Source organism: Neolamprologus brichardi, chromosome 6 (assembly GCF_056152115.1).
Source record: "Neolamprologus brichardi isolate AB-2024 chromosome 6, ASM5615211v1, whole genome shotgun sequence".
Taxonomy (NCBI): Eukaryota; Metazoa; Chordata; class Actinopteri; order Cichliformes; family Cichlidae; genus Neolamprologus; species Neolamprologus brichardi.
Window position 1 is genome coordinate 27,602,289 of NC_142109.1, and position 22,516 is coordinate 27,624,804.

Consider the following 22,516-nt stretch of genomic DNA (forward strand, 5'->3'; position numbering starts at 1 on the left):
ATTACCAGTTAATTTAAACCGATTAACTGCATGACAGGGTACGAAGGAGGAACCCACGCAAACACAGGGAGAACATGCAAACTCCGCACAGATGGTGGATTCTAACCCAGGACCGTCTTGCTGTGAGGCAGCAGTACTAATCACCGCACTACTGTGCTGCCTCCTGTTGTGAACAAGTGCTTTATAAATATAACTGAGTGTAATTAGTGTGTCTGAGTATCAACAACAGACACTCTGTCTCTGTTTTTAATCACAATCTTTTATTCAAAAGAAGCCCAAAAACACATAGCAATGACACATCTGAACAGCTATAAATATCAGTTGAAATATACATCACATTTGCTGTATTTGCATATAAAAGCCTTTTTAATCAGCCTTGGGGTTTTTTTTTGTTATTCCATTGCTTCTATTAGTTTACATTATTCATTGCTTCCACTCCATTACACTCACACTCTTTGTGCCACTAATATGAACAATCCATCAGCGAGATTGTCTACTAGTGTAAACTAATCCCATTACTGTGAGTTATTAATTTGTATTACAGTATTCAATTGCATTAATGAATATTCTCAACAATATACTGATTTTCAGTCACTGGTTGTTGGCTTTATAGACATGGCAGCCAGAAAATGTATAAACAATACGTACATAATAATACATCAATACTTTAGACATACTACCACTAAAGGAGAAGCTGTGCTCAAACTTGTTCTTTAAAGTTTGCTTTAAGCATTTAAATTGTACCTAAGATGTTTTAAATTGTACCTAAGATGATCTAGATGTTTTAGAATGAAATGTAGGTGGTGCAATTGCAAAGGCCAAAAACACAGTGTCTCCTGTCTCATCTGATTTACTCTAGCATTTATTTTACACCCAATAGCGCTGGTAACAACATATGCTGCTACATCGCAACTCTTGCAAAGACAAAAATAAATACATACACTGGGTAGAGCAAAGTAAAACAGGCACAAATAACCAGACTGTTACATGGAATGGCTCTGTTTACATGCTAACCTATTATTCTGTGCCCAGATTCCTGACATCAGAGAATCAGTTCCTATTAAAAGGGCTTAAAACAAATGTGGAACAGACTTTTATACCTTCTCCTTACTATCAGATCAGCTGTGTCAAATCCAGAAGCTTTTAAAAACCCACTTGTACAGACTGACATTTGCATAATGTGTTGAAAGGTCTTTTTTAATGTTTAAATGTGTCCCTTTCTTGTGAATAATATTGCTATTTTTGTCTTTTTCTCTTGAGTATTTTTTATTTTTCTTTTTGGTAATTTTTGCAAAACACCTTGTATCGCCAGTTCATCAAATAAAGTTTATCTTTACTGTGCACACACATCACATGAACACAAAAACAAATGCAAGAAGCATATATCGAAAAATGTCAGGCGTTGTAGCTTTAAGGGGGGCTACATGTTTACAGAGAAGCATAGAGCTGCCAAAGCATCACATTTACTTTGAGAAAAGACAAGCAAGCCATTTTTCGTTTTGTTTCCCTTTTCTTTTAAACTTATCAATACGCAAATGAGATCACAAAAGACTTTTACGCAAAGCAAATACAGACGTCGGATTCAATCATCACAATTTATCCACTTAAGTAAGAAAGCAGAAATAAGCAGCAGTTGGAAATGAGAAAATATGATGAATTACTGCGCTGTTTGATTAAAGCTGTTGTAGAGAGGACCCTATAATGCCCAAATAAACCCCTCATATTTGCTACCTGCAGGAAATTACATCCACCGAATGAAATAAGTCCTAAGAGGCTTTTTGGTTCTGATAGGTAAATACATTCTTCAGTGTTACATGACCAACATAAAATGAAAGGAGTAAGGTGTAAATGTTTATTTTAGGAGCTGTGTTGATTATAGCTGGAAAGGCACTTATGTCAGGCTGCTGAAAAGAACAAAATTGGTCTTGATAAACAAAAATGTTGTGATTTTTTTTTTTCCACCAATGTGCTATAATGGATGTAGAATGAATGTGTGCGGTAGTAATAAAATAGTTGACAAAAAGGCAGAAAAGCATCGATTTTGCCACTTTGATCACTTAATCCAACTTCCTCCTCTGTAGTCTTAAAATATGTTTTTCTTTCTCAGTTCATCTGTGAGTTTCTCTGCTACTGTTCATGTGGCTCTAATTAACCAGAGGAGGAGCTAGTAGTCAGGGGAGTGACTGTGGGAGGTTCAGCTGCAGTTACAACAGAGTTTAGCATCGAGGCTGCTGTGGTAGTGGCCGGTCCGGTTCCTGGGTAAGTGGACTGAAACTTACATGCAGGGGTGGAGCGGTGCAGGTCTGCTGCAGTGTGAGTCATTGGTGAGCCCGGCGGGTGAGGTGAGATCTTCAGAGAGAAGAAGAACAAAACAAAGAGCAAGATAGGAACATGAAAAAGGGGAAGACAATAGAGAAATTACAAAAAAAAAAGAGGCATTACATGAATGCACTCAGTGGATGTTAGATCTTTTGTTTTTGTCAAGCAACACAGACCGATTGTGCTTATGTGTGCAGAGGCCCATTATGAGCCATGAGAAACGCTTAAAGACTAAAACTGTAAGCGATTTATTTTTTCACAATTGTCATCATTGATTTATATGACACACTAGATCTGCTGTTTTCATCATCATCATCATCATCATCTGTATGAGGCATAAAAATCTATAAACACCGCCTTTCAGTCAGAGGGACTCTGTTATGTATTTGGTCACTGGTGTGGTTTAAAAAACATTTTTTCTTTTGTTTTCCAGTTTTAACCGTTTACTTTTGTTTCTTATGTTTTCTTTTCCACATCTCCCTTTATTTTGTCTCCGTGTATTTTCCTTTCATACCTATTAGTCTCATGTTTTCTCCTCTTTTGGATCAAAGGGACCTACACAAAGCACATCCATAATTTCTGTGACTTTTGGAGAAAGTTGGCATTATATAACCTTGAAAAGGTGATTAAGCACTGGAAGAGCCTCATCAGAGCCACTCTGTCGTCTAATGCACCTAACTGCTTTTGTACTGTTTATCTAAATGGACACCATGAAGCGCCACACTGCACAGACTGAGTCAGAGCTTTTTCTTCCCTCTTTCCCTCCTCTAAACCTAATCACTTTCGCTGGCACTTTCAGGATTTTTTCTAATCATTGCCTCTGCAGCAGCATTAATTCACAAACCTTCAATTAGCTGCTCTCACACACAAATGCACACACCTGCCTGTTGATTAATACAGAAGTGACGCACTTATGATGCAGAGAGTTGCAATTTGTTTTGCGTCTGTATCTGTATTTCTGTATGTCTAATTAGAGGGATCTGGTTATAGCCAAACACATCTCCACTGTTCTTATAATATTATTGAAACAAAAATAACACATGCCTTTCTTTTGATCTAGTGCTGCACTAAATTGATTTAAATCTCTGTTCTTTTTTATTTTTCCAAATCCCTTTAATTCCCATTATGCAATACATACTATCACCTCAGCTCCACATGAGCACACACACTGGTTACCTGGCTGCTCTGGGGATCGTGATAGACCTGGTTACGCGGGGACAGCAGGATACAGTCTTGTGCTGTGGTTTTCTCAGTGCGCGGGGCACTGGGGTCACCATCATCTACACCATTGGCAACGCACCTCATGGTCCTCACACACAGCACCTGAAGGGTCATGACAATATTAGTGCTGTTATTATCTTTAGAGGGTTGATACACATCAGCCTTTTCTGCAACTTAACATACTGTTGAAGGTGTACGGACTAGAAAATAACAGTATTCTGGATCCAGGTTTGTTTTTTCAGAAAAAAAGGATTGTAATACACTTGAAATAAAAATGTTGCACTCTATAACCAGAACAATAATACTGCTAAAGATGAGTCTCAACCATAGGGGTAAAACAATCCTAGATAGCAGCACTGGATGGTACAGGTTCTCATAAATGAACCAAAAAGTGAAACCATATCACTAATTTTTTTTTTCTACTTACACATATTGCACTAAAACATATTTATTCATGTTTTCTGTAGCTTCATGGCTTCACTGTTTAATAACTGTGGGAGACAGAGTTTAACTAATCCTGCAACAAAACATTTTAACAACATGGTCACATGATGAACATGGTCACATAATTTGTAGTCTAGGCTTCCGAGGCAGTGAGAAAGAGAATTGCAATAAGCAAGGTAATAGTGAAAAACAACAACAACATTTCCTCAGTGGCAGCAACTGTTAGGAAACAGAGAGACAATAAAGCAGGACAGTAAACCTCTTCTTGTGCATACAGGTGTCCATACCAACTCCAGACACAGACACGCAGTAGGGAGTGTCAAACTAAGCCTTTATCCTTTTCCAAGCCCAAAGGAATGAGAACAAACTGAAAACACTGATATTAAACCAAATTATTTTCTTATTTTATTTTCTAAATTAAAGCAATACTTTTATTAATAACGTTGTTATTTTGTGCTGATAGCCTGAACCATCAAACTCATTCTAGTTATGTGAAATTAGTCATGTATATTCTTTAATTTCTTTAAGGTTTTAGAGGAGGGGTGTATAATAATCATAGCTGACAGGCATGTGTCTGTCAAGTTGCTCGTTTTCTGCTTTTTCTTTTGTGTTTCTGTGTTCACCCAGCTGTGTGAGTTTATTCTTCACTGCTTTATTTTCTTGACATTTTCTGAATAACTTCCTTTTTAAATTTGAAGGTTAGCTCTTTTATTCCTTTTCACACGCTCAGTATTGTTTTGATCTTAATACGGTTCACCTCTGTCTTATCGTCACTTTCTCCAGCATGTATAAATTAAGTCTATTTTGCTTCACACTTTTTCAAGTTGTTGTTTTTTCTCCCTTAGCTCCCAGGGATTTCTATGTGTTGCTGGTTGGCGTTTTTGGAGTTCGTCTTTTAATTTAGTTAGTTAGTGATTTTTTTTCTCCTGTCATCACTCTGGCATGTTCTTGTCTGCACTTGGATCAGCTTTGGGAAATGTATTGACAATATGACAACATCCAAAAAATGACAAAAAATCATATTGTAGATTTATTTATTGCTGAACTCTAATTTATTTGATATTTTGACTTTAACTTTGATATATATATTTTTCTGATGATAGACATTTATCAGGACATCTAAACTGGATACCACATTACAGCTTTGCTCCACACTGATGGTTGCTGAAAAAACTATTTTAATAAAAAATAAATAATTTTTAAATGATTGTTTTTCACAAAATGTGGGAAAAACATTTCTTATGAATTTAATGACATTTAAATTAAAGGCAAACATCTTTTTTCTTTAAAAGAATGTGGCCATGTTTTAGTAACCACAGTTTTGAGCAGCATTGAACGGGTACCTGCTGTCATTGGTAGATGAAAAATTATATGAAAACATAATTTAAAGTAAAATGAAGCTGCAATAGATAGAGCCCTAAACTATGATTATATTCCTATTCTTATACAGCACTGATGAAGCAGTGGGTCAAACTGATGCAGTTTGTAGAAATTGATGTTACCTTCAAAAAATCACTGCTCACAACAGTTCAACAGTTAACAAACACAATGAGTTGAGATCAGATAAACAAGATGTAAGATGCTAATTAGCGGGCTTTAACAGCACTGCTATGGTGAGAAGAAATTCAACGTACTTTCCTGAAGCTCTGTTTAAAGTTGTCTGATAGGAAACCATAGAGAAACGGATTGGCACATGAGTTGGCATAAGACAAGATGACAGCAAAGAAGTAGATGCCAGCAGTGGCACTGGACTCCGGGATGATGACCACCAGATTGACCATATTGATGATGAAGAACGGCAGCCAGCAGAGCACAAACACCACCACAATCACCACCACCATTCGGGTCACTTTGCGCTCTGAGCGTCGGCGCTTAGAGAAACCAACCCGTGCTCCAGAGGACTTCACCTGCAAAATAACAATAAAAAGATTTGAATTATAATGACGAGGATGGAAATTCTGCCTTTCTGTTGACTGAGAAAAGAATATCAACTTAAAAATTTGCTTTTTAATCAGCTTCATGAAATATCTACCTTGATGACAATAAGAAGGTAACAGAGGCAAATGATGAGCAGTGGTCCAAAGAAACCCACTGTGGCAGTGTAGAGAATGAAGGCTGTTGACCACACATCCTTCGGCTCTGGCCAAATCATGTTGCAGGAGTTAAATGTATCCTAAAGAAAAATGAATATTGAACAAATAAAGTAAATTCAGAATTGAATCGGAATCTGTCAGACAGTCAACAACAAAATCTGGAAGTTAATCCACTGCTTTCCATCACATCCCTTAATTTTAAATGTCATCATCTTCATCTTCTACTTCTTCTTGTTCATCCTCCTCCTCCTTTAGGGGTCACTACAGCAAATCACCTGCCCACATTTCACCCTATTCCTCTCACATCCTCTTCTGTTATGCCAACCCTCTGCATGTTCTCCTTCACTGTATCCATGAATCTTGTCTTTTGGTCTTCGTCTTTTCTTCCTGCATGACTGCTACCTGTTTAACATCCTTTGTCCGATATATCCACTATCCCTCCTTTGCACATACCAAGCCATTTCAGCTTTGTCTGTCTTTGAGCTTAACAATGTCTGCTCATTTAAATTGTTGTTGCAGAAACACTTTTCTTTTTCATAAACTTTACACAAGTGCATCTTTGCAAATACACTTGTATTCATGTCTGTGGAATAAACGGCTTCCATGTCAGCTGGCATTTAGTTAGTGTTTTATTTCACATTGTATCATCAAATGAAGGCACTTTTGACTGCCCATTTTCAGCACTTAGACCTAGCATCACACTTTCGGTGTGGTGGTACCACTTGACTAGCATTTGACTTGGCTGTCTTGTCTCACTGGATACTTTACCAGACCATAAACAAATGTTCTTTGTGCCTTCAGTTAATATTGATTGAAGTAGGAAAAGATTCTCTCGGAAAGGAGGTTAAGTTGGGACGTGGCTCTTTAGCTTGCATGGAACCAAATGTGCATTAGCCAGATTCTCATGACAGATAACACATGTAGACTGTTGACACCATTGATTCAGCTGAAGCAGTAAGACATCTTACATTTGAGATATTATGTGGTGGTTTGGACCATACTGGAAAGGAATTAGTTTTCTTATTTGTTGACCTCCACGCTTTCAGGGCATACTTAGACTGTAATGCTTCTCATTATCTGGTAATCCATCCAAGGTGCACCGACAGACACGTTTGTTCAAAGAATTTTTAGGATATTATATTTACCTCTCAGTGAGTGTACAGAAAAGATTGACATGATAATATAACAACTCATTCAACTTGAAGTGCAGTTGTATATTGCATAATCATAATATATGGTTTTGAAAAAATATGATGGACTTGTCTCATGTTGCACTGGTCGCACTATTTGGGAACCACTTGATTTGAGTACCTCCATCAAATTCCTGCTTTTTTTCTTTGTTTTGTTATACTGCAATTAGAATAATTGCTAAAGCAAAATGCATTGCTCTGCATTATGTGAATGAATATCCATTCTCATCCTTCTTGATCTTAGTGCGGCGTTTGATACCATTTCTCACAATATTCTCCTGAACCGGTTAGCTTCCATTGGTATTAGTCACACCCCTCTTGCCTGGTTTACCTCCTATCTCTCAGACCGCACTCAGTTTATCCAACTTAAATCCCATTCTTCAACTCTCTATCCTGTTTCTGCTGGTGTGCCCCAGGGTTCAGTATTGGGGCCTCTTTTATTCATTATTTATATGCTTCCTCTTGGTTATATATTCCGAAAATATAATATAAATTTTCACTATTATGCCGATGACACCCAGCTCTACCTTTCTTCTAAACCCAATTCATCCCTCCCGACTACCTCTCAGACTGTCTTATTAAGATTAGATCCTGGTTCTCCTCCAATTTCCTCAAACTTAACTGTAATAAAAAGTTTTACTTGTTGGTACACCATCTATATTAACCAAATCCCACAGCTTTTCCATTAACATGGAAAATTCTCCCACCCTTCCCTCCCCTCAGGTTAAGACTTTGGGTGTCATACTTGATAATACTCTTTCATTCCAGTCTCACATTAATTACATAACCTGGTCTGCTTACTTTCATTTACATAATATTAACCGACTCCGTCCCTTCCTTACCCCCCATGCTGCTGCCATCCTTGTCCATAGTCTTATTACATCCCGTATTGATTACTGTAATTCCCTCCTATTTGGTCTCCCTAAAAGGTCCCTTCATAATCTCCAACTTCTTCAAAATTCTGCAGCTCGGGTCATAACTTGCACTCCGTTAAGGGCTCAGTTCTTCAGCAGCTTCACTGGTTGCCCATAGAAGCCAGGATAAATTTTAAAATCTTACTTCTTACATACAAGTGTATCCATAAATCTGCTCCTTCATATTTGTGTGACCTGCTCCATATCACCACTGTTTCCCGCCCTCTCAGATCATCATCTGCTATTCATCTTACTGTTCCGTCCTCACACCTTATCACTATGGGGAACAGAGCTTTCAGTCGCTCTGCTCCTCGGCTCTGGAACTCTCTTCCCCCTGCACTAAGAAATATTGACTCCCTCTCCGTATTTAAGACACAGCTCAAAACACATCTGTTTAAACTGGCTTATTCGCTTTAATGCTGATTTTATCTGTTGTCACGCTCTGTTTTGTAATTTTAACTTATTTTATATAATTTATGACTATTGTTCCTTTTATTAATTGTGTTTTTTGTAAGGTGACCTTGGGTTTCTGAAAGGCGCCCTCAAATAAAATGTATTATTATTATTATTATTTTTAATATTTCAAAGAATGGGGAATTATGTTTCAGCTTAGCTTAAGACAAATACAGAAATACCAGGGAGTGAGCTAGAACTCCAAGTAGTCTCCAAAAGAACAGTCAAACATAATATTGTCAAATGTTTGTTTTTTTTTACTTTAGCAAACAGTCGTGAAGGTCAAACACACTTTATAAAAAAAAAATAGTACCATTAACAGTGCTGAAAGTTCAGTGTTTTTAACATATTTCACAAAAACTCTCTTGTGACATTTAGCTTGGATTTTTGTAACTATTATTATTTCTTTTTCTTCTTATTATTATTTACAGCTTTTGTTTTACTGTTAACATTTGTCCTTTATAGTTGTTCCTTCTTTAAAAAAAAATACCTTTGTTCAAAGATTGTAGAGGAACATAGTTATTAATCTGTAACAACAACATGGCCATTAAACCAGTGCTTAATTCTCGCTTTAGGAGCGGTCATATTACCATGCTTCGGTGTCCTATCTGAAGTTTTCACTGGCACAGGACTGAATTGTATACCTGCACATCAGAGAAGATGACCACTGGCAGGACCACCACAAAGGAAACGGCCCACACAGCTGCGCTCACTACCTTCGCTATGCGGGGGTGTCTCCACTTGGTGCTGCGGATTGGATGAACCACAGCCAGGTAACGGTCGATGGACATTACTGTGAGACAGAAGATAGACGTAAACTGGTTCATGGAATCTGCAGTCATGACCACGCGGCACAGGAAAGAGCCAAAGGGCCAATAGGAGAGTACATTCTGTGTGGTAAGAAAGGGGAGCCCGACGATGTACAGCTCATCAGCCACAGCCAGGTTCAGGATGTAGATATTGGTGACTGTTTTCATTTTGGCATAGCGCAGCACCACATAGATCGCCAAAGTGTTGCCGGTCAGACCCACCACGAAGACTGTGAGGGATATGACTGCGGTCATCAGAGTGCTGCTGCCCTGAAAGGGGACACTCTGAGTGGAAATGTTGGAGGAGATGTTGAAAAGGCGAGGATAAGAGAAGAGGATAGGTGAGGATGTAGAGGAGTTGAGCTCGGATGAAAAGGGATACCAGAGGTTTTGGTCTTGTTGCTCCATTGTTCACAGTCCATATGGTGGCTTGATTCCAGTGATTTAGAAGAAACTCTTTCCTCCTTCTTCTTTTCCCATACTTTCGAGACAGAAGCCGGAGCAGCCCCCACCCTTTAAAATGTGAAGTAAAGCGATGAAAAGGTGATTTTGAACTATAAAAAAGGAACAATCCAGTTTGTCTCAATCAACAGTCCGTGCACAAGAAAGACCAATAATCACTACATTAAACTCCTCCGATAATTCTATAGCTTTGTGTGCGCACCGTGCGCCCTGAGCGAACTCCAGTGAGGCAGGTGTGCTTCCATTCCACATCCGACCATATCATACACGTAGCTTCACAGTAGTGTAGTCGTATGAGGAATTAGACTGTAAGCAGTTGAGTCACAGATGATGATGTGCTGTATTTGTCAGCTCTATCTTTGCTTCTTCTTCTTCTTTTTTTTAAATAGATCTGACTGTTAACGTCTCTTTTGATCTGACTTTGGAACCACTCACAAGTCATCCGGCATGTTGTGCGTCAAGCTGGGAATGGTGCCACCGCTTTTACGCACGGCACATCTTCTTGACTACACGCTCTATAATTATGAATGTGTCATTAATGAATGTGTGTGCTAAGGTTGAATATCTTGAGCCTTTGTTTAAAGGCTCGATGCGTTTAGAGGAGAACATTTTTTAAATCGCGCAGAGTAAAGATTTATGCAGAGATCAAGAGAAGAACGGGCTTACTATGTCTAGAAGAGGAAAAGTCAGAGTCTTTCTGTAATCAGATTCAAATAATCAGTCCCCGAACAAAGTCACGTCTGTTTTCCGATTCCTGAGTATTTGTCCAGTATTGATTGAAAGTTGTTTTCTAGCTCTCTTCGCTGTTCGCTGTCTGAGGTGCTGAGCAGAATGTACTGGCAAGCAGCTCCGCTGCTTTTTCTTCAACTTTCTGCCCACACAGCTCTGCTGCTTCCTTGATAGGATTTATAAAGAAAGAGAGAGAGAGAGAGTGAGAGAGAGAGACAGCGTGTGTGTGTGTGTGTGTGTGTGTGTGTGTGTGTGTGTGTGTGTGTGTGTGTGTGTGTGTGTGTGTGTGTGTGTGTGTGTGTGTGTGTGGATAATATAATATAATATAATATAATACTCACACTCACATATATGCTTTTTATTTTTATTTTATTTATTTATTTGTTTTTCCCTTGTTGTATATTGTTTTCTCTTTTTACCTCTGCACCTTTGTGGTCCAGCTACCCAATTTTGCTGTGCAAGAAACTGCACAATGACAGTAAAAAACTCTAAGTCTCTAAGTCTAAGTCTCTAATATAATATAATATTTTGAGTTGAGGATGGTAAATGCAGGTCGTTTGTTTAGTTGCTAAAATGGATGAAAGTACTTCTTACACCACAGTTCAACATGTATGATCCTTCTGCACAGTGTGGAAGACTGTTGTCATTAAGTTACTCTTCATTGGTATTAATTTAGATCCTTGTTTATTCGCTTATTATGACTCAACACACAAATAGGAACTAGTGAACTGCACTTTATCTTTGGAACAGCTTTTGCTGTCATTATTTCAGTCTAGAACACTATCCTGGTCTTTTGGGCGTAAAATGAGTGAATGAAAGGTTTTGTGTAACTTTGTTGGTCCAACATTGTCAACATCCAAATGTCAAATCAAACTGAAGGGTACACACTTATAGCAGTCTGTTTGACAATGACCATCTGTTAGACAGCAGCTGAACCACATTCAGCTCACCGCAGTCCTCATTATCAGAAATGTACCACAGAGAAGGTTAAAAAAATGTTCCGTTTCAAAATCACTCAATTACACAACACAACAAAATTACAGATGTAATGTTCATGCAATGCAACAAAAAAAAACAAAACAATTATATCTATTCATGATGAAAGTTTGAATATAAGTTTAAAAATCTCTAAACCTGAGAAAAGAAACATGCTCTGAGGTTTCCCCTCAGATTCACCTGTGGAGCAACAGCAGATACTTCTCTGCAGGGAACATAAGGAGCTTCTTATCCCTGACTACCTCATAAAGATTCTGTAGCAGTTTTTAGTTAATAAATGTATCTAGGGAAAGAGGGGAGAATATCTGTCCATCTCCACAACAATCCCCCGGAGTGAAGCTTTCAGCAGATGACAGCAGGGTTCACAGACCACAGTGGGTATTTTCTTATAGTCCCCAGTGTTATTGATGCTCTGTAAATGGGTATCGGTGCTGTTCTGGGTGGTTTCAGTCAGTGCTGCAGAATCTTCCAGCTATCCACACCTCACACCAAATGTGATGCTTCCAATTAACACACACCTCTTAAGTTTCTTGTAAAAATAAATAAATGAAATCTGTTGTACTAATCACATGTCAAATATAAGGAGCCTCTGCTCTCTGTAGTCCTATTAAGTTTGATTGCACCACAAAGAGACCACAAACCTATCCACTGACTGCTTTTGTTTTTGCCTTCTCTTCTTCTAACACACAGAGAGGTCAAAGGGTACACGTTTTATGCAAGATTTTAAGTAACATGTCTTTTTGTTTTGTTTTGTTTTTTGCCTGTCCCATTTGGTTCTTTAGCCGTCAGAATTGTTGTCTGAACGCCAACAAAGATACCCAACGGATTTACTTTAACAAGTGGATCATCACGACCTTGCGGTATTGGTCCATTTGATTGACCATTGTTGTTATTATTTATTTTATTTTATTTTATTTTCAGTTGTTGCAAAAGGGACAGACATGGCTAGGGGATAGGAAAGGGAAAACAGAGGAAGGAAAAGAAAAACAGAAGAGAAGAGGGAAAGTGAGAAAGGACACTTAAAAAGAAAAAAGATCTCCCGGATCACCTGTTGAGAGAAAAAAAGAGAAAACAAGGAATAAAAGAGAGCAGCATAATAAGCACAACACCATCGCATTAATCTAGCTAAGTATAAATAGCAGTAAATACTAAATATTGAGTGTTGTTGTGCAGCACACAGGACCGACAGCGCACAATGTGCTTTGAGGTAGCAGCCAAGAAAGGTGTGGTTTGTGTCTATGAACAGTGAACACCAGTGAACACCTGGGTGGATGAGCGCGCTTGTATTAAAGGTTTCTCCATGTAACGATCTGCTAGAAGGTGTAGGGAGCCATAGCCCCGTCCCCCAGGGCATGAAGCAGGCATGGAGGAGATGTCTGAGTAACATGTTTGATGATAAGCTTTTGACTTCAAAACGTTGGGTTGAATATTAGTTATTATTGTAATTAATTATTATTAATCTTTTAGATGTCAGCAAGACATAGTGCTGAGTGCAATTTAAAAACACACTGAAAGTGAATCTGTAGATTGCCCACAAGGAAAATCTTGGTATCCCTCAGAAAGCTTCTAGGGTATAAGTGTGATTTTAAAAAATAATGAATGAAATCAGAATTTAGAGATTTCAGAAAATGTTCTCTTTCTCATAATTTCCTGAGCATTTCACACTCGGCATGAACCTAGAAGTACCTGAAAGCTCTATAAGCATACAAGTAAATGCACATTAGAGACTGCTTTAGACTATTGTTACACAGTGAAAACGAAATGAAAAATGAAAACTACTCAGTGGTACATCTGACAGTATTAAAGGTTATTAATAGTTCTACGGGAGTCACTATAGAATAGCATTAATAGGCATAATCACACCTGTACAAGATGATAGATTTTACTCAGATTAGAAAGGAGGGGATTTAAGATTTTCTGGAGCAGGCTGACTGAGCATAATAGTTTGAAAGCTCCACTAATGAATCTAGCTGCATGTAGAAGGTTAAGAATTATTTAAGTACAGATTTGTAGTGCTAAAATGAAATGATTTCCTTTCATTTCTAATACACAGACATTAAAATAGACAGTACTGTGCAGTCCTGTACAGTTTTTTGCTATTTTGTTAGGAAATTGGGAAATAGGTGAACTACAATATATAAGGCATGAACTGAGTTTCCCCAATCTTATAAACAGTACATTCGCATAATGACTGAAACCAGCCCACTGAATGAACAATGGGCTGGGAGGTCAGTTCCTTAATCCTAATTATTCAAATTCTCACTGGGATTAGTGACGAAACATTTCTCCCACAAAACGCTACGTCCAGATGAACAGAATCAACTTTTGTAAAGATACTGATGACAATCTGGAACAAAAATGTCATGTTTGGACCTGTTGTCACTGATTTTCAGTGCAGTTCTTGTGCAATTTAGTAATCCGCAGCTTTTTCTTCCTGTTCCTCTCCTTAGAAATGACTTATTGACAGTCACACTCCCACTGATACCATTTCTGATGATGCTTTGGTGAACAGCAGTTGGATTAACTGAAGGGTCAGATGCTTCTCTCGGGTCCATTGTTAAGTTGGATTTTTTTTTTCTTTTCAGTTTGTAATGACATTACATTCCTGTCATCTGCAACAGATAGTTTTAGGTTTGTCACCTCTTCGTTTGTCATCAATTGACTAGTTTCCTCAGAATTTTTAGGTACACACTGTTCATCATGTGAAGCTTTCAGCATTTTGAAGCATTTTCAGAAATAGGAACAGCTTTTCTATTTTGGGGACAAGCTGTTGGCAACAAAGTCCCGAAAAAGATGCAATTTAAAATTATTATTTTGCTAAGTTGTCTGCTATGTGTAGATACAACACTAGTTCATCCCTTGAGTTTGGTGCCTTTATTTATATTTAGATGGCTGATCAGTCACTGTGATGTTGCTTCAACAAAAATCAAAAAAAATAAAACATTCTTCTGAAAATGTTTCGGTATAAAAACTGGACTGAAAATGAGTAAAAAAAAGCAGGTAATGTCCAACAAAAAAATTTAGAAGACCTCCAGAAAGCCTGGAGAACAATTGCTTTAAACCACTGTAAGAAAATTACAAGAAAGTCTGGCTCATTGGAAACGAAATATAAGAACTGAGGAGCAGCTCAAGATTTTGCACAGTACTGTATTTTAAACATGAAGTTACAGTCAGCTGTCAAGTTCATCTTAATTAAACATAAATAATGGAAACCTAGCCTCTGTCTAAAGCACATGCAGTCCAGCTATCAAAACATTAGCTCATTGATTAATATATATGATGTATATGATTCAGCACAAAGGTAAGAGTAAAAGTGACAAGTTGTGATTTGATTGATTAGACCTTGCTAGTCCTTTCCTGGTTTGAGCGAGCTGAAAAAGTTCTTACCCTTCAATGAGATTTTCAAAACATTTTAAAGGTTTTGTGTAGAAAAAAATGGGACTCACAACTAAAATGAATTATTTCCTGCCCGCAGACCTGTTCATAAATCTCTTCAGCTCACCACAGCTAAAAAAAAAAAAATTCAAAGTACAATTTTACATCAGAATTTTCATAAATCTGTTTGGAGGTATTTTAAATTTATTATAAAAAAGAAGCTGCATTCACATCATCAACATGTTTGAACTCTGGCATCTTTTATAGGTCAGTATAAAGCTGCTTGCTTTGTTGGCATTGTCTTTTTCTCTGTGCAGATTCTCAGTTTTATTTTATCCCTCTCACATGCACGTTGCCCATAAGACATTAATGTCCTTTGACAGGCTGGTAAGGTCAGCCCTCGGGCTGTGTGAAAGCTTCACTCCGGGGGATTGTTGTGGAGATGGACAGATATTCTCCCCTCTTTCCCTAGATACATTTATTAACTAAAAACTGCTACAGAATCTTTATGAGGTAGTCAGGGATAAGAAGCTCCTTATGTTCCCTGCAGAGAAGGAAAGAATACATAGAAAAAGAGGTAACAGAGTTAGAGAATACTGGAAGCCACAGACAAACATTATCAGTCAGTCAGACATATAAAGCTTGTTGTATGTATGGCTGGCCTTGTTTGGGTTTGTTCAGGGAGAAACAGAGTAACAGCTTGTGTGTTAAATCATTTTCAGGTGACTGACATTTACAGATACACAGACAAAACAGAATGACAAAGCTTTTTCAGTTTATTTATACAGAGGCAGCTCTAACATCTTCTACATTACAGTTCTTTATAATGTTACACAATTAATGAAGTGATAATAATTCACTGACTCATACAAATTACTGTGAACTTTAGAGTTACGATCTGTGACAATATAGCATCTAGATACAATGTATCTAGATGCTATAATTTCTACTGTCATTTGAAGAAGTGTCCAGGAAACAGTTGCATGGCTCCTTTGGAAATCTTTCTGGTGAGCCATCTTACAAAGCTCACACCACACTCACGCTGCATCTTCAAAAAGGGCTTTGAAGTGCCTTGGGTGCAACCAGACAGCAACAGTGTTGCTGTTGCAGTGTTCTTTTTGCACATTTTTCTTGTAACATGTTAAAGGCATCTTTTGAAACTGCAACTCATTTCTACCCAATGGATACTCGGAAGACTTGCAGCCATGTTTCAGAAGCTGAAGGAGTCTAAATATAGACAAAGAAATAAATAATTGTTTGTGTGCTTTATTTCTTTGGCCATGAACCACAAAGCATTCTCAAAGGACTCCACAGTCTCATGCAGCCACACAGAAAAACTCTCAAGGTCTCAAACAGTGACATTCAGAGTTTTATTGTGTAGTAGGACAGACTGCAGCACATTATTATATCAACAGAAATACAGAGAGCATGTTCAAGCTATAGTCCGAGCACTTATTGCTGCAATATTTTTGTGTTTACTTTAAATAGAAATGCTGTAAGGGTGCCAGTTTGTCCATGAGCCTTACAATGGACACTGTAGAACAGACTCAAAAAACTAGTCCTTGAAAAGAGTCCTTGAAACATCTGTGTAGGTCTCAGTCATCCAGGTCATATTACTCCAAAGAGCTTGGAAAGAAAAGCAACTGGAGTCCCTGAAACCAAAATATTGTGTAATCCACGGGCTTATTTTATTTATTTATTTATTTATTTCCCATGTATTTTTAAGCAGCCATATTGTTCACTGAGACACAGACCAGTTGCCTCTTTTTCTCTTGACTTTAACTAACTTCTCTCACACGCATGAATGGTTCATCCAACTCTCACCTGTCTGCCATATCATGCTTGTTTTTTTCCCAGGAGCAGGTGTAATGTGATAAAAGGGCCAGAACACATTAGACTGGGTGTTTTGATAGGCAATATCCCCGGTTTGATGACAGCCCACTTTTTGATATGTAATTACCTGTATGTCTCCACTGTGCTGCTTAATAAGAATAATTTATTCTTGATGGCAAAATGTCACAAATAAATTATTCTTAAAATGACTGAAAAAAACTCCAAAATAGTTTCTTGTTTGCAAATAAACTTGTAGTCAGCCACACATGTAATAAAAATCCTTTACCGTTTAGATAAGCCTGAATACACAAAAATGTCATGCAGCCCTTCTTCCATCTGATAACACCTCACTTAAAGATTTGTCTTCACACATGAAGTGGTTTGGTCGTCATGTTTACCATCAGTGATAAGGCTCATCAGGAAAATTAATCCTTTTCAGTGTGATGATCATGTGCTATATTTTTAACTTATCGTTCAGTAACACACTACAAGGTCTCCTTGGTTTTTCAGGTTTCCCTACACACAGTACTGTGAAAAAGCATTGAGCCACACCTTATGACCATATTTTGCTTGTAAGCCAGGCTCTCTTGCAAAACGTGGTCTTAAGCAAACATTTTTCAGGCTGTAAAAGTTTTTCTTTACATATTGGCTGCTTTTTCACTCATTTTCAGTCCAGTTGTTCAGAGCAATGCTTCATTATTTGTTAAACCACTTAACACTAACCAGTGAATCCTTCAAGCATAAAAGAGGTACACAAGGGATGAACCAGTGTTATTACTACACATAACCGAAAACAATGGGCCAATTTTAAGTGGTATCTTTAGGCACTTTGTTACTAGCAACCTGTCACAAAAACATAAAATTTGTTCCCATTTCTTTTGTTGAATTGAAACAAAAGTGCCAAACATAACACAGCTTGACAGGCATAAAACTGTATTTTTGGATGGACAAGGTTATTCTTAAAGAGCTTTTATCCTAAAACTTGGCATATCTCAGCACACGGGCAGTGAAGCTTTCTTTCCAAGCTCCTGAATTTATGGCAGATCTGAACGTTATATCGTTAACAAACAGACATGCACAGACATGCATCTGACCCTTCAGTTAATCCAACTGCTGTTCACCAAAGCATCATCAGAAATGGTGTCAGTGGGAATGTGACTCAATAAGTAATTTCTAAGGAGAGGAACAGGGAGAAAAAGCTGTGGATTACCAAATTACACAAGAACTGCACTGAAAATCAGTGAAAACAGGTCCAAACATGAAATGCTTGTTCCAGATTGTCATCAGTATGTTCAGAGGAGCTCAGAAAAGTACCATCAAATCTCATTTAGCCATACAGTACCATCTGGAAGGCATCTGATTGGGAACAGCTTCATTTGTCAGCATGACAATGATCCCAAACACAATACCAATGTAGCAGAAGCATACCTGGATATAAAAACTCACAATGGACCACGATCATTCCTGGAATGTCCTTCGAGAAGTCTGGAGAACTATTCCCGAAGGCTACTCAAAGAAATTACAAGAAAGTTTGTCTAAGAGAGTTCAGACTGTGCTGCAGAATAAAGGTGGTCGCATTATTTTCAAGTTCGTTAAAACTGTACAAATTCTGTTCATGCCTTATATATTGTAGTTCACCTATTTCCCATTGTCCTAACAAAATAGCAAAAAACTGTACAGGACTGCACAGTACTGTCTATTTTAATGTTTGTGTATTAGAAATGAAAGGAAATCATTTCATTTTAGCACTACAAATCTGTGCTTTGTTAGCTGTCAGAAGTGACAGCAAATAATTCTTAACCTTCTACATGCAGCTAGATTCATTAGTGGAGCTTTCAAACTATTATGATCAGTCAGCCTGTTTCAGAAAATCTTAAATCTCATCTTTTCTAATCCGAGGAAAATCTATTTTGTACAGGTACCTTTAATACTGTCTGATGTACCACTGAGTAGTTTTAATTTTCCATTTCGTCTTGATGCATGCTCAATCATCAAGGTAAGTAAATCCCCAAAAGTTTGATTCTGTTCATCTAGACGTAGTGTTTTCAGTGGGAGAAACGTTTCGTCACTCATCCAAATGACTTCTTCAGTCTCAGACTGCAGGTTTCCCCAGTCTTAGGCTACGTCCACACTGTTTTCTCTCCGTTTTGGCCTCCCGTCCACACTGAGACGGCGTTTTCCCCAAAGAAAAACGCAGCGTTTCAAAAACGCTCTCAAAAACGAATACATTTGAAGATGGTGCTTTCGCGTCGCAGTGTTGACAGCGAAAACGGAGACTTTCGAAAACAGTGAGGCATTTTAGTCATGTGATGCAGCAGTTGTTTTGTTTGCTCTCAATTTTGACAGCCCTATTAAATATTAATATCAGTCTGTACATGCTCCAGATAGCTTTTCTTCAAATTCTTTAACTCTCACTCGCTTTTGCAACTTTGTACTTTTGTGTTACTCGCAGCAACAACTCCACCTCATTGTTAGTCCATTTAAAAAAACTCAGTGCTTTTCCTCAACATTTTGCCGCGACGTTTCAAAGAGCCGGAAAGTAAATAAGCGGCAGACAGAAATGAGGCAGGCCGAATCTTCTTGCGTTTCACGCATGCGCAGTACTGGAACGTAAGCGTTTTGGGCCGTTTCAATGTGGACTCACAACTCTGTGAAAACGACTGAAAACGCCAGTGTGGACGCGGAGGGTTTTCAGACGAAAACGCCGTTTTCAAATCTATCCGGGCTAGTGTGGACGTAGCCTTAGAAACACTACATTTGCATAATTATGGCACAACACAGAAGAGCCACCTCGTCAGGCCAGGACTCCGCAGTCTATTTACACCTACAGGCCAGTGGACACTCTTTCAGTGATGAGGATGTACACATCCTGGACAGGGAGGAACGCTGGTTTGAGCGCGGAGTCAAGGAGGCCATTTATGTGAAAAGGGAAAGACCATCTCTGAATCGAGGAGGGGGCCTAAGGGTACATCTTTCGTCATCTTAAAATGCTGTGATTGCAGCCATTCCCCAACTCTCTGTGAATGGTAATCATGGCCATTGATCAGTGGTCTTTCATGAATGAGCTTTGATCAGTGGTTGTTGATCAATGGTCATGAAAATTTGCATAATTATGATGAAGGAACTGACCTCCCAGCCAATGTTCCCTCTAATTTTTCATGTGTCTGAGCGAACACACAAACTCCCTGAGCGATCCCTTGGACCGCTGTGAGCAACAGCAAACGTGTGCACTGTGGTCATGCCAGCATCAAATCAAATTACAGCATTTACATTTATGTTAGGCTACTTTTAATTAACTGCTTTAGCCCACTTACAATGAAAATTTAAAATAAATCTTGTTCATGACCTGTGTAGTGTGTTAACACTATTGGAAGTAAAAATAACTTGAACTCCAATTTTGTCTGCAAAATACAGTATATAATGACCAATGTTGGGCAGTTAATTATATAGTTACTTCTTCAAAAAAGTAACTGAGTTATGCAAACAACAAAGTTTTTTGCAGCTGTTTACCTAAAAATGCAGCCAAGGCGTTTTTTTAAATAAACATTTCAAACTATTTACAAATTTGATGCCACACAAATTATTTGTGCCACTCCAAAAAATAATTTGTGTCCACTATGAGATGAAGGAGAACAGCCTGATACCTGCAGGCCTGACAACAGGAGATGTATCACTCCTGTAACATTCAGCAGTCGCCTCATTGTTCTGACACACACAACAAAACTATTGACTACACTACACACTAACTACACAAGATTTGAGCTAAATGTCGCAAATCTCTCACATCACAAAACACTGCTGCAACTCCTGAAACTTCACCTCTTCCTAAACAACTAAATCCCATGTTGCCATATCATTTTTTGATTGGTCGACATGGTACATTTTTCCACCAATAGGAAAGGGTGGTTTTTTTTGGTTTTGGTTTTGCTCACAGGCGGAGAGTGCTGTCCAGTGTTTTCCTTATAAAACACTGTTTTTACCGTTTCTTCCCGCAGTAAATATAAACAACAACAATATTCAGGAAGAAAACCAAACATTGCATATTTTTTATCATAACTCTGGTTTTACGTGGCCTATCAACACAATTTAAAAACTGGTATAAAGTCCACACTTTCTCCGTCAATTGTTCCGTCTGTCCTGCTCACATCTCCAATGGTTGTACACGTTGTCATTAACGTAGCTTCACTCCACATCAGCCGCTTTGCTAGCTAAAACACCGGTGTCAGCACATAAGGACGCTCTCATAGCCCGTCAATGACGTTGATTAGCTGCGTATATGTGAATCGCATTATTGGCTGGACTATGGGATAAGGTGGCATCGTTGTAATCCCATACGGGAGCAGCCAGACACTTACTGACTAACACTGCAAAACAGAATTGTTAAAGTATTAATTTTAATTTCAATTCAGGTTATAGTTTTGTTTGTTTTTTTGTGCGCAACGCAGATTTTCTGTGCGCAGAGACTGTGCCAGCAGTGCGCAATTGCGCACGCGCGCAGCTTAGAGGGAACATTGCTCCCAGCCCATTGTTCCTTCAATGGTTATAGTTTCAGTGATTATGCAAATTTGATGTTTATGAGATTGGGGAAAGGGTTAGGTCATCTGAGACTGAAGAAGTCACTTGGATGAGTGACGAAACGTTTCTCCCACTGAAAACGCTACGTCCAGATGAACAGAATCAACTTTTGGGCATTTTTCATTTCACTGTGTAACAATAGTCTAAAGCAGTCTCTAATGTGCATTTACTTGTATGTTTATAGAGCTTTCAGGTACTTCTAGGTTCATGCTGAGTGTGAAACGCTCAGGAAATGATGAGAAAGAGAACATCTCCAATTTTCTGAAATCTCTAAATTCTGATTTCATTCATTATTTTTTAAAATCACACTTATACCCTAGAAGCTTTCTGAGGGATACCAAGATTTTCCTTGTGGGCAATCTACAGATTCACTTTCAGTGTGTTTTTAAATTGCACTCAGCACTATGTCGTGCTGACATCTAAAAGATTAATAATAATTAATTATAATAATAACTAATATTCAACCCAACGTTTTGAAGTCAAAAGCTTATCATCAAACATGTTACTCAGACATCTCCTCCATTCCTGCTTCATGCCCTGGGGGACGGGGCTATGGCTCCCTACACCCTCTAGCAGATCGTTACATGGAGAAACCTTTAATACAAGCGCACTCATCCACCCAGGTGTTCACTGGTGTTCACTGTTCATAGACACAAACCACACCTTTCTTGGCTGCTACCTCAAAGCACATTGTGCGCTGTCGGTCCTGTGTGCTGCACAACAACACTCAATATTTAGTATTTACTGCTATTTATACTTAGCTAGATTAATGCGATGGTGTTGTGCTTATTATGCTGCTCTCTTTTTTTCCTTGTTTTCTCTTTTTTTCTCTCAACAGGTGATCCGGGAGATCTTTTTTCTTTTTAAGTGTCCTTTCTCACTTTCCCTCTTCCCCTCTGTTTTTCTTTTCCTTCCTCTGTTTTCCCTTTCCTATCCCCTAGCCATGTCTGACCCTTTTGCAACAACTGAAAATAAAATAAAATAAATAATAACAACAATGGTCAATCAAATGGACCAATACCGCAAGGTCGTGATGATCCACTTGTTAAAGTAAATCCGTTGGGTATCTTTGTTGGCGTTCAGACAACAATTCTGATGGCTAA

The 22,516-nt window shown here is 38.3% G+C and overlaps 1 protein-coding gene across 1 annotated transcript; it reads right to left on the minus strand.

Moving 5' to 3' along the window:
- Positions 1 to 348: 348 nt before the first annotated feature.
- Positions 349 to 10,722, minus strand: sstr5 (somatostatin receptor 5). Its single transcript, XM_006790728.2, has 5 exons — positions 9,279 to 10,722; positions 6,017 to 6,157; positions 5,619 to 5,891; positions 3,496 to 3,642; positions 349 to 2,349 (listed from the first exon to the last, which is right to left on the minus strand). The coding sequence occupies exons 1-5, from the start codon at positions 9,849 to 9,851 to the stop codon at positions 2,149 to 2,151; spliced, it is 1,335 nt and encodes a 444-aa protein (XP_006790791.1). The 5' UTR covers positions 9,852 to 10,722; the 3' UTR covers positions 349 to 2,148.
- Between the last annotated feature and the right edge of the window lie 11,794 nt (positions 10,723 to 22,516).